This window comes from Corvus brachyrhynchos, unplaced genomic scaffold (genome assembly GCF_000691975.1).
Source record: "Corvus brachyrhynchos isolate BGI_N302 unplaced genomic scaffold, ASM69197v1 scaffold80, whole genome shotgun sequence".
In the NCBI taxonomy this organism is placed as follows: Eukaryota; Metazoa; Chordata; class Aves; order Passeriformes; family Corvidae; genus Corvus; species Corvus brachyrhynchos.
This window is the reverse complement of record NW_008236769.1, coordinates 6703658-6716626: the sequence shown is the minus strand read 5'-3', so window position 1 is coordinate 6716626 and position 12969 is coordinate 6703658. Positions and strand designations below refer to the sequence as shown.

The 12969-nt window shown below is 37.4% G+C and overlaps 1 protein-coding gene across 3 annotated transcripts in view; it reads right to left on the bottom strand.

Moving 5' to 3' along the window:
* Positions 1–12969, bottom strand: part of CLNK (cytokine dependent hematopoietic cell linker) — a 57317-nt gene that overhangs the window by 1393 nt on the left and 42955 nt on the right. For 2 of the 3 annotated variants that reach the window (XM_017727619.1, XM_017727620.1), the window contains 7 exons: positions 12492–12519; positions 9658–9676; positions 8570–8633; positions 7405–7445; positions 4873–5006; positions 4484–4561; positions 3474–4352 (listed from right to left, as the gene is read on the bottom strand). In XM_017727619.1, the coding sequence (XP_017583108.1) occupies positions 3972–4352; positions 4484–4561; positions 4873–5006; positions 7405–7445; positions 8570–8633; positions 9658–9676; positions 12492–12519 (745 nt within the window). In that variant the 3' untranslated portion in view covers positions 3474–3971. Of the gene's footprint in view, positions 1–3473; positions 4353–4483; positions 4562–4872; positions 5007–7404; positions 7446–8569; positions 8634–9657; positions 9677–12491; positions 12520–12969 lie in introns of those variants that run through there. The other variant, XM_017727621.1, reaches the window with a different exon arrangement.

The following is a 12969-nucleotide window of genomic DNA, read 5'->3' as shown; positions in this document are numbered from 1 at the left end:
GTGTCTCATGGTAGTGTCTGTCACCCCTACCTGATTCACACCTAATTTATAACAACAGAATCTGATTAAATGTGTGAGTTGATGAAACTGTTCTTGTATTAAGATGAAAATTATTTGATCTCAAAGCCAGTATGGTAATTTTTTAAAGTTTGGTTTTGATAATTTTTACTCATATGCATTTGTTCTACTTTGTTGTTTTGTCTTTGCTTATGTTCAAAGTCACTGCTGCTGCTGAAAACTGAGTCAAAACTGGTCTGTATTTCATGCTGTATGAAAGTAATCCTTACTTTTTTTATTCTTAATTAACTCTTTACCAGCACCAGTTCTTTTCCTGTTATCTAATGTTTTCTGTTGGTTGGGAAGTTAAAAGGTCAGCCAATCTCTGCTGTTCGTAGGAATTTCCTATCTGCAGGTCTCCAGACTGTTCTGGGGAGATGGGAATAGGGTCTCAAGGATTGCTTGTGAAAGGTGTAGTTCTAAATTGTGTTCGGAAGGTGGTATAACTTTGGGCTATGTTGCACATTCTGAATGAGACCATTCATCCCTGAGCTGTCATTTAAGCTAGGCACAAGATGCATATGTTGTAAACATCTCTCTCAGTTGAAGGTACTGGCTGTTTGTTGTGCCTCTTTTCCTGGCAGTAACTTTTGACATAATTACTGTCAGTGGGAGGCATTGTGGAAGTGCTCCCTAATATGCTTGGATGGTGGCTCCGGAAGGTAGGTGGAGCTAATCCATGTGGCTCATATGGAAATGAATCCAGTGAAATGGTGTGACTGGTATGACTGATAGTTTGAAGATGAAAGGTAGCTGCAAATGTAGTGGTGAGGATGGAGAAAGTGTCTGTGGCCGGAACAGGAAGATCCAGAGATACACATTGGGCTGTGCTAAACTTTGTAGAACAGGCACCAAGTTGAAGAGGAGCCTACTTCTGCCTTTCATTTTCAGTTACTGCGTTGGGAGTTGAGACTGATTCTACAGACATGCTAAAAACATGTATTTTATTTGTGGCAGAGCTAATTTTGAAGAGGCAATAAAAAAAAAAATATTTTTTTTCATTATCAGCTTTAAATGTGAAGGCTTGTATTTCGTCATCTTCAAAAGAACTATGCACATGAAAAAAGGCAGTGTTATGGGGATCTCTGCATCTTTAATAGTGAAATTGTCTGGAATAGAGGAAGGCAACAGCCAAGTAAAGGGTGCTCAGGGTAGCAGTTTTGAATGTAAATTCCTGAATTCCATGTATGCCTCATTTGGAGATCTGATCATTATAGCTTTATGTAATTTGGCCTTTAGAAAGCTCAGTATAGTATGTTAAATACGTACGCAGGTGTGGACATCTATGGCTAAATAGCTAGCAAAAGTTGTACCTCCACTAAGAGAGTAAGTGATTTTCATTTTTTTTTTCCCTTTTCCTTCTATTTATTATATTAGAATTTGATACTAATTTAGCTGCATGGAACTTCAGTTACTTTTACCATAAAAATCTGATGATCAACCCCTTTTTTTTCCCCCTTATGGCCTTATAGGGCTACATGAGAGCTTGTGATAGAAGCACTCATGAGAGTTAAATACATTTAAAAAAACCCTGTTAATTAATAATCTTATTTGATGATACAATATGTTAGCAACCTGTATGCTGTTTAGTAAAAATCAAAAGTTGCAATAAGGTAGGGAAAACTTAGAATAATTATATTTATGCATAAGGAAAAACATGTTTTTAATGGATGAAAATAGACTAATTCAAAAGTGAAAACATACTGCAGAAAATCTGTTAAGACCAAACCCCTGAATAGAATCACCAACTGGGGAGAAATGTAATAGGTCTGCACATACTTGTTGGCATTTAGGTTTCTTTCTCTTTGGCTGGTGAAGAGGGAATATTCAGCTAGTCTTGATAGAGCAGCTAGGTCTGGCTGCACTGCAAAATGTGGTGTAACAAAGGTAATCCCTGTGGAGGGACAATGCAGAGTGCTCTGGAAAGCATTTTAACAGGTACTGGAAAATTACAGGCAGCAATTTGCTGTAATTCACAGCCTTACAAAGTGTTTTCACCTTCTTTGGAAAGAAAACTTAGATGAGCTGCAAAAATTGAGGTGACAGGTTTTCAAGAGCGAGCCTTTTTGGGGAATCCTTTGAGACTGCCTGAGATGGAGGAAGCTTTTCTGAGCAATGATTGTTCATTACTGCGCATGTGCTTTGTGCCCAGTTCTATTTTCATGTCTACTGCTGAGAATAATACATGGGAGTGGAAGATTGCCATGTTTGTGATTCCTGGCACAGCACTTAGTTGACCAGCAAAGCAATTCTGATTTTTTTTCTGTCATGCTTGATCTATGGGAAGGTTTGAGTTAAAGAGAAAGAATCCTCAAAGAAGGTGGCATAAGGTAAGGAGTTGTGATTTGGCCTTGTAGAGCCAAGTCTTGGATGGACTGTGTGTTGTTAACTAGATGCTTGGAATCCTTATTTTGGAGTTGTTACTTTGCAATTTGACTTGTCAGTCCAGACCCACTGTTTAAGATGCGTACTGTCTGTGCAGAAGTTGGAACAAACAATAAAGTAATATATTTTGGTATTTCCTGAGATGGGAGGGATTGTGTTCTCCTTCCTTTCAGTTCAGTAAAAATTGTTCATGTACTGTTCAAGTAATTTTCCAGTTACCTTAATTGTTAAAGCTGTTAACATGATGAAAATTTAGTTCTATGTCTTTCTTCTGTAGTGTAGAACACACTCATATACTACATCATGCTGTAGCGTGCCTTATTTCTGTCATTGTTTCTGTTCTGACCCTATTTGTATTAGAGCCATTACAGGAAGACTAAACAATGTAAGAACCATGGAAAACTAAACTTGCTTTTTCCGAAATCGTACTTAAATTCCAGGAAATCATCTGGGAGGTTCAGTTGAGAAATGCTGCCAGTGCTTTACAGAAGACTGATGGTCACTACAGCAGCACCAGGATGATGGTACCTGCAGGACACTTCTTGTTTTGTGCTGCCATTCAGCTTCCAAAACTGTTTCACTGCGCTTGAATAATGAAGGACTTTTTCCCGCCTTTGTCATTAAACCACTGTCTCTGAAGATCAACTTGCCAGTAAACATTGTTTATCTTGTGAAATCCATATTTTCTAATAAAAATTCTAATATAAATTTTGGACCCATCAAATGCCTTAAATCAGCCTGGGTCATTTGTGATTTCAGGCTCTTTAAAGTCTATCTATACAAAAGGTAAGTTCTGAAAAGTATTGGTGTTCATGAAAAGGATATAATTGAAGATTCAGCTACAGAGTCTGCTGCTTCACCAGAGTTGGATTTGTGTCAGTGATTTACATAACTAATAACCCATAGGAGGTTGTTGCTTTGCTTTTTTGCTCTGCAGCTGAGCATTCTTACGAGTTTTAGGGGGGTTTTCTTGTTTGGGTTTTTTGTTTTGGTTTGTTTTTTTGTTGTTTTGGTTTTTTTGTTTGCTTGGCTTTTTTATTTTGCAATTATCACATTTTTATAGAGTCTACTTTCAGTTTTAATGTTTTATTTTTTCTTGTGTGAGAGACTTGCAGACACAGTGTTTATTATTTAACCATATATGTAGAGTAAGAATTAGACTCCTATCATGACTATAATTGAATTTAATTGCATAAAAAGGCATCACTAGTCTAAAGGAATTTTCTAATTGAAGTTTACCATATCTGAAAGACTGATTGCTGGGGACTCACATGCTTTAATTGCTTCTGAATATCCATGAAAACTTGTCCTATGCTTCACAGCACCAGGTCCTGCTGGTGGAGTTGTGGAGTTGTATATATTTGTGGAGTTGTATATATTTGAAAATGCCTGCTTAAACTATCACAAGTTTAAAAATATGCTAAAATAATATGTATACCTGAAAAGGCAGAACTTCTCTTTCCCGTGTACTTTGCAGGTGTTACAGTAGGTAGAAGTATTGTAAGTACTTAGGAAATTTTAACCTTGATTTAAATCTGAATTTGAGCATGGTATGCCAAATTTGGTTTTAAATTATTATGTTGAAGCTTCTTGAAACTTGAGACATACTTGAAAGAAACTGTAATGTAAAAGAAACTGTAATGAAACACCAAGTTTGTTATGTGGGAGAGTTTGTAACTAATATTTGTTATTAAGAACTTGTGAAGTCCAACATAAAAGCTATAGACTATAACAACAGATGGGATTTTACTTACACTCTCTCCTCTGAGCCCTGTTCCCAGTGCGTATTGTTGGCTTTCTTCCAGAAAACGTACTTTAATGTTGTATACTCTCCTTCCATAATAAACAACCAAAACATATGGTTCAGCCTTTGACTTCTTTGAACAATCTCTAACCAAGAATGTCTCATCCTATATGATACAGATTTAAATTATGGATTGTATGGTTAGTTCACAACAAAACTTGTAAGCCATTGTGGACAGTTTACAGAAATTTTCCGCCAAGAGTTTACATCCCCAATTTTGAGACAAATGGTACTTACAACGTTTTTCTGTAACAGTATCTTCTCTGCTTTATGGCGATCATATTCTCCAATGTACCATTCACATTTGTTTAAATCCTTAATTTTAAGATAGCATAATCAGTGTACAGAAATTAACAACTGGCAGAAGCAAAACCAGATTGTGTTTAATCTTCATTTGAAGCACATTCAGCACAGTATATAATGGTAGTGCATCTATATTGAGAAGTCTGATTAGGAAGTGTTAATCAAATTAGACATTTAAATTCTTATCCATGGTTTCAAGAGCTCATATTGGACTTTCTCAAGGGCACTGAATACCTACATCTTTCAGAGGGGGTCAGGGGTGGTGCCATAGAGTGTTAATCCTGTTTCCTAAAAACTTTTTATGAAGCAAAGCTGGTCTTTACCTTTTCAGTGGGTTGGGTAAGAGATTGCATTTCCTGTTCTGCAAGCAAATGTTTTGATTTATTTTTGCATGCTGCATATGGTGTCGGAGGTGGTGGCTTCTTTACTGTCAAATTATCTACACTTGATGTGGAACCTGTAAAAGTAAATGCAGAAGGAAAAAAGTTGCATTCTTTAAAGTTATAATTTAATTTCACACTATGTTTTACTAAGTAATTTTGAGAAGAGTACTTTTAGTTTAGAAGTAGAGTATTGTGGTATTAACCTTTAAAATTCAGGGCTGTCAGTTATGCGTGGTCTTGTGCTAATGCAGCATCAGTGATTTCAGATTAATGCCCCCAGAGATTTAGCACATTAGTTTCCTGATGGTTTCTAATTGACTTCAATCTGACAGGCTATTGTGCACATAGCAAAATAATAAACTATTAATAAAACAGCACATGCTAAATAAAATACTAAATATGGAGCAAGGATAATGGTTCATTCTGTTCTATTTTCACCTTTTGAGCTTCTTTTATTTGTGTTGCATCCTGGTTGCTGTTATGTTGGATCATATTAAAGCCTCTCATTATTCCATTGCCAGCAAGCATTGTTTCTACCAAGCTGTTGAAACCTCAAAGGATTCAGAAGTTCTGCCATGCTGATGGATTTCAGTCTGCTCTGCAACTTGTTTCAATGAACAAATTCAGGACCGAAGCATGAGGTTGCTCTCGCAGTAAGGAGAAGGTGTTGGTCTTTGGCTGTGTGCCCCTGCTCCATACAGGGGCCTGGAATAGCTGAAACCCTTCTCCTGAAGTAAATGTGATTTGCTGTCTGTAGGTTTAGGGCTGCCCTTTACTAGCTAGGCCAGGTCTCTGTGGAGCTGAGGAAGTGCAGGGGTTGGGTCAGGAACACAAGTCGTGTAATACGGGAGGCTTGGGCTGACTGATCAGGATGCAGCAGAAACAGCCTGAGAAAAGCAAGGGCTTCCTTTCAATGTAAAGATCAAATGTAATTTTCAGATATGTGACATGGAGAAAAATTGTTAATTGAAGATAAAAACCATCAGATTCTTCTGTATAACAGAAAACAGTTTTGTTTGTTTCATGCAGTGCTGGTGGGAGAAATGACCCAGTGTCCATTTAAACAAGAAGAATGTGGTTATCATTGGCTTCCATCTTCTCCTGGTTACTGTCACCAGAGACAGTGTTGTTTGTCAGGGTGGTATTTCATTGTGCTTTATCTGTTCATACTTTATCAGTTCATTATTGTTAAGCCAGTATGTAGCGTATGACAATATCGAATTTTACTTGGAAGACTTTCTTTTACAGAGGAGAAATGGTTTTCATTGCATTTTACTGTTCCATTCATATTTGTACCATATTCTGGTTAATAACTGCATTGCATTTGTTTTTAAAACAAGATCCGCTGGTAGCAGTAGACAGACAGCCATGATCTTCAGCAGGCAATCAGTCTGTTCAGTAATGAAACCACTGTTCAAAGGGCCTGGGACCAGACATCGACCTTTTGTTTCTGCAATCACTTTGAGTTGTCAAAATGGCAATATTGTTACTGTTCAGCTTATTGGATCATGATTTTAGCATTTTTGTTCACATTGCATTTTTAGTGGCTATCCCCAGAATTTTTTTTTTTTAAGGAGACCCCCACTGCTAGGGCCATAGTTGTTATGTGAGCTGTGCTGTGTATGTTTTGCAGATCTTTTTTTTTCTGGTGTCTTGAGCTGTGGGACAAGAAGGGTAAAATTCTCTTGCAATGCTTACGTACTAAGTCTGGCTGAGATGGAGCTAACAACAGCTTGTCAAGAAATAATATTTAATAAAATTAATATTCTTAAAATATCTTTTTAAGCCAAATACAGACCTTAAAGGCAATTGTAGGGTAGCAGGAGAAGGGCTACTTGTTTGTTCTCTCCCTGTTGCTTCAGGAGGGCAAGGAATTGATAGGGAAAAGGATACTCTGCCGTCCCAGAGAGCCTGAATTATCAAGGGCCCTGGTAGGGATGGTAGGAAGTGTCTGAAGTGGCAGCAGCAAACAGAGACCTAGATGAGCTTTACGGATTATGTAAAAAATGGTTTTTAGTAGGTATCCAGAGACGAGTGTTTGGAATTGCACCCCAGGACAAGAAGGAAGCAGCTCAATGGAGGGAGCCCACCAGAATCTGGGAGCTAGGGCCTGTGAAACAAAACTAGGGGAGATGGGCTTGTTTAGCCTGGCAGTGACCAAAGTTAATTTGAATCCTACTTGATCTGAACAAATAATGCAGTCCATATGTTCTTTCTGGTGGTATTTGCTTTACCATAAGTTTGTATTATGCACTCATAGGTTCTTGGAACAGCTTAGGGGTTTGTTCTTTTGATAAAAAAGGGCATTTGCAGAGGCAGTTACAGGAGAGTAAAAGTATGCTATGTGGTTAAGGACAGTAGGAAGTGTATTGAAAATCCTCTGCAGACATGCAAGCATAGGAACCTGAATCTGTTTCTTACGCTTATTTTTCCATGTTTAGTTTGGCTTTCAAAGCAATCTCTGGTTCTTACCTGAGCTGCAAATGTTTTTAGAGCTCCACGTAGATAGAGGGCTAGGAAAAAGCAATGAATCAAAGTAATGTCAGAAAAGTATTTCTTTCAGTGGCAGTGTAAGAGTCAAATTAGAAAGTGATGGATTGTGTGCTTCCCCAGAATACCCCTTCCTTTAACTGATGGTAGCTTTGGACCTTCCCAGGTTTTGGGTGGTAATTTTGTATTCAGTGTCTTTTGACAGATTTCTCTTCCCTTATTTTCACAAGCCTCTTTTTCAAGTTGTATACATTTTTTTTTTTTTCACTCTCCATAAGAGTTCCACATTTTAACTGCGTGTGTAGTGAAGCATAGTTTGCTTTTGTTCCCTGCTAATTTCAGCTGATATTCCCAGTGCCTCTATAGGCAGACCCAGGGAGCAGTTCTTCCCTGCCTGTTCTGATTTTCTAGATTGCTCCTGAGTGCTCAGTTAGTATTTTTGTGTTACACTGTGAAGAGCGTTGACCAAATAACTTCTCAAAACAGGAGCACAAGAAGAAACAGAATACTAGGGGTCACAAATATGATCATATTTACTCCATACAATAATTTTATCTTGGAGAAACGCCATTATTGTAAACATGCTACAGAGAGATTCTGTGTTTGAAAGATGTTAGATCATTCATATACTTCCTATGCTGTCTCCTATATTCTTGGCTTTTGTTGCATATTTCAGGAGAAAATAGATCAAAGACATTTAGAAAAGAAAGACTTGTGTAGGTTAGAAAAGCAAAATAGGACTAACTATGGCAGATTTCTATGGAAGAATAATTGGCCTTTGAATAGCCAGGTGTGTATCTTTTGTAAATAAAAATAGAAAATGAGGGGGAGAGGAAATGCTGATGCTGGCGATAGCAAGTCTTCTTTATACAGTATATTTAACTCCCTATCACAGAAATAGCAGCAGAAATGTAATACAGCAGCATGCTGTTAAAGATAAAAATTGGCTTTGCAATTACAATAGCTTGAAAGCAATTCCCAAAGATGTTTCTTGTCATACATCAGGGCAAAACATAATATATCACTGCATGGCATCAGGAAGTGGTATCATCTTGGTGTTATTGCATAGTGAAGTATAATTTTCTAGAGCAGAATATTTAGTCCTTTAAGCATCCAGTAAAAACTCATGAAATTCTTATATTCCTACCTGGCTTCAGGAGGATGCTGTTGTGCTTGAAAAGATACCTCAGGTTTCTTCCTCAAACTTTTAACTATTAGTAAAAAGGATAAGAACTTATTATTTCCTATTCAGTGTAACTGACAGTATCTAGCAACTACTGTGAAATAAATTAAGTACATTCATACACAAGGGTGAGGCAGTTCAATAGAAAACCTTGAAGGGCTGTAATCAGTCTGGCTTGAATGAGTCAGGTAATGATTTCAGTGGGAAACATTTAGACTAGTACTGAATGTTACATGGGGGACATTACAGTGATTGCCGATGCCAAATATGGCTTAAGATAATAGTAAATAATGTAAAATGCTGAACTTGAAGTATGTGGAGAGTTCATAAATCCTTTTTATAGGACAGGATAGGCATTGAATTTATTAATGCAGTCGATAATATTTCTTGCTGAAAATCAGGAGATGATGCCTTAATCCACAAAAGGAAATGCCAGAGGAAATTATGAACTCACTAACACAAAGTGTAAACAGCATAAAAGCCATGTAACCTGTATCTGTCTTCAAAATATTTTGGAGTAACATTTCTTATGGACCTTCATGCATGTGGACACAGCGAGTGGTTTAAGCCATTTTTTCAAAGCTGTATGTACATCTAAAGAATTGACATGTTTTTAAAACATGGGAGGTTTTAATTTTTTTTTTAGCTTTAAAAGCCTAAAGCTTTTAAAAAACTTTAAAAATTCTCACCCTCAAATAATGGTAGAGCACCAAGATTGAGAGAAGGGTGATGTCCTCTGTGCAGATCTCTTTTGGATATCCTTCTCTCAGTTTTTTAGGCACAACCCTCCTATTTTCCCCAAAACCTTAAGACATTTGCTTAGGACAAATGTGATACCTGGCTCCCCAAATAGCTGTAGCTAAGACCAAGTTAAATTTCCTTTTTCTGCTGCTCATAAGCAACTGTTGAGGTCTCTCTAACTCTCTCCATTCTCAGCAGATGTATACCTGGGGGATGTCTCTTGCTTCAGTTAGAATTTTAATGATGGACTATTTTAGTTTTGGAATACAAAGAAAAGACAACAAATTATTATCATATGATTGAATACTGACCTTGCTCTCTTCCAGGTGCCTATATAAAATGATAAAACAGTAAATATTTTTCTTTGGATTTGTAACTTGAATTTACCCCAACAGACCCAACTACCTGCCAGTTTTAAAATAATTTATAGACATTCAATCATTAATAACTGATCACTTTGTCAAAAAATAGGGCTGAATATTGGTCTCAGTCTACTAGCAACAATCAGAATTGAACTTTTTAGGGGTGTAAGTGAACATATGGTTTACTACAAAGATCACCATTTCGTGATGACTATTGTGTGTCAGTTTAACTTACAATATGGTTTTCCTTCCTTGATCTTGTGTTAAATCAAGAGATTGATTATGGTTGACTGGAGAGATACTATCCAGAGATTAAAATCAGTCACTTCTTTTCAGGAACCTTAACTGACAGTACAATTATTTTTACTGTCATGGCAGATATTTCATTCTAAATCACTGTGTGGAGAGTCTTAATCCAGCATATTATGTTAAAAATAAGAATGATAGTTTTCTAAGGACCAGAGTTTGACTCCTAAACTTTCACTGTATTTCTGTATTATTTTGATTCACAGAGCAAAATGGTGGGAATAGCAATTATTTTGTTTGTTAATTTGATGCCTCTAAGACTATAATACATAAATATTAAAGAGAAGAACAGTTTATTCTTTGTAGACGTTGCACTTTGAGCCTTCCTTATAAGTTACTTCCCCGATAATGTTTACCTATTACTTAGTAATTTGAAGTCTCATTCAGGCTGGAGAAGACCTAGGCAGATCCTAACCTGAGCTCCTGCTTAAAGCACAGAGAACTGTGAGATGAGACCTGGGGTCTCAGAGCTTTGACCAGCTGGGTCTTGCAAACCTCCCAGAATGCAGATTTCACAGCCTCTCTGGGAAACCTCTTCCAATACCCTCATAATTAATTTTTCTTCCCTATTTCTGGTTGAAACCTTCATCATTTCAAGATGGTTGCCTCTTGTACTTCCATTGTGCACTCCGTAGAGCGCCATGCTCTGCCTTCTTGACAAACATCTCTCAGACACTGCCTGGCAGCTGTTGGGTTCTCCCAGGGCTGTCCCCTCTCTGGGAGAGAGCCCAGCCCTACCAGCCTCATTTCACAGGGCAGGCACTGCATGCCCTGGCTGTCCTGGTGACCCTGTGCTGACCCTCTCCCCTCTGTCAGCTTCAGCCTTGAGCAGTACTCCAGGTGTTGTCTAATGAGTGATGAGTAAAGGGGAATAGTCTCTTCCCTTGATCTCTTGGCAGTGCTTCTGTTGACGCAGCTTGATATGCTGTTGGCTTTTACGGCCATCAAGGCCATCACTAGTGGCTCATGTTCAGCCTCAGTCTCCAGGTCCTTCTGAGGTGAGCAGAGGGTTTAGTTCATTCTTGGGCAGGATTTTTCCTTTGTCCTTACCAGTTTCAAGAGACTCCTCAGTACCCTTTCCTGCAGCCTGTCTAGGTTATGGTGAAGGGCAGTCCTTCTCTCAAACCTATTGACCTACTCTTCAGTGTCTGGAACCCTGACAAGGGCACACTGAAATTTTTTAGGTCATCACATCTATATGAATGAGAAGTGATCAAAATTAAATTTTATCTTTTCCATGTCATGAAAGACACAATATTTCTCCTAACTAAGAGCCAGTTAAAACCTGAGATGTCTGTGCAGCTGTACAGTGTCCATCCAGAAATATTAGTTACAGCTGTAAGATATTTCTTTTTCTTGGGAGGGTTTTTGGTTTGTAATGAGTCAGTATCCAGGAAAAGACAAAGTTTTTTTTGTTAAAATATTATCTTTCTTACCAATATATCATTTTTTTAACATTATGTGTTAATTACAATATTACTATCAAACCATGTTTTTGTAACCATCTTTCAAACTAAAAGAGTTTTTAACCCTGAGAGGAGTGAAGTTTGGGGCAGCCTTGCAGTCAGAGCTGCAGAGAAGGAAAACTCAATGTATTTAAAAGTTAGATCTCGAATAGTCTATAGATTTGTGCTACAACCTGCTGTGGAAGGAAACAGTTTGAATTAACTATCATAGTTTCCTTTCTTCTGTTCCTTTTAATGAGAAAAAAAATTAAAATCAATTCAGTAGGAACACATTAGTGCAGGAACTAAAACATTCAGTAAGAAGCACAAGATGCTATAAATTATAACCTCTCTCCAAATTTTCCAAACATTCTTTAACAGTCTGCATGTTTGTAGGGACTGTATCTCTTAAGTTTTATGGGAAAACACTTGTCAGAACTAAATTCCTTTATTGCTAAAACCATTTCCTCTGCTTTACTTCACTGGTCTGAGCAGAAATAGGAAGGAGAGGGAGAAGGGAGCTGGGGGATAGCAGGTGGCGTTAAAACTGAATTTAAAACCACCCCATTTTTGTTTTGTATTGAAATGGGTCATCTTATATTTGAAGAATTTATATTACATTAATGCTACTACACTCTTCTATTGACCTTTTAATTTCAGTTTTCTGCTTGTGAAAATGTATGTGGAAGCTCTGTTTGTCTGAAGGAGAGTGTCTCCTGCTGCTCCTCTTCAGGGGCACCCACATCAGGCAGTTATGAGAGGTGCTTTTATGTGGGTAGTTGGACAGGTGGTTTTGCACTGTACCTGTGTTTTTATTTCTGCAAACAAATTCAGGAACTTACCCCATTCAGAAAGTAGCAGTATTGAAATTGCAACACACATTAAAGATGGACACTTTTATGACCCAAAGCTAATATAATTCTTACAGTATTTTTTACCTAATAGGCTAAAATACTATTGCAAGAGGGGCTGTGTAGCCATGGAATGTGTTTGGCTTTTATGGTCCTAATATATACAAAGATGAATACTTACTTTATTTGATTCCTTAACAGATGAGTGTCTGGAAAAGAAAGAATAATATGCAAACCATTTAATTATGTTAAAATAAAAATCACTTTGCGTACTTAAGTACTTTGCTTACATCATCACTGAAAACTAACAGCCCTTGACAAGGGAAGGATTTTGTTACTGCTAGAGAAGTTCAGAGGCTGGTTATTTTTTTACATGAATTATTTTCAGGAGAAGTATCTTGGACTTCCTTAAAAAAAGAATAGCGTCCACTGAGTTCATTATGGTAAAAGACAACTTTGTTAAGGATTTATACTGGGAGGAGGGGAAAAAGAGGAGTATCAACTTCAACACTTTTCATCTCATGCCAAAAGGTCTTATTACACACTTCAGAGTCAGCTATAAATGGAAGTAAGTTCCTTGAAGACTGAAGAGTTTCAAAAATGAAACACTCACAGAGGCAGAATGGAAAGTGTAGAGGAAAGAGGTGCAAACTAGGGAA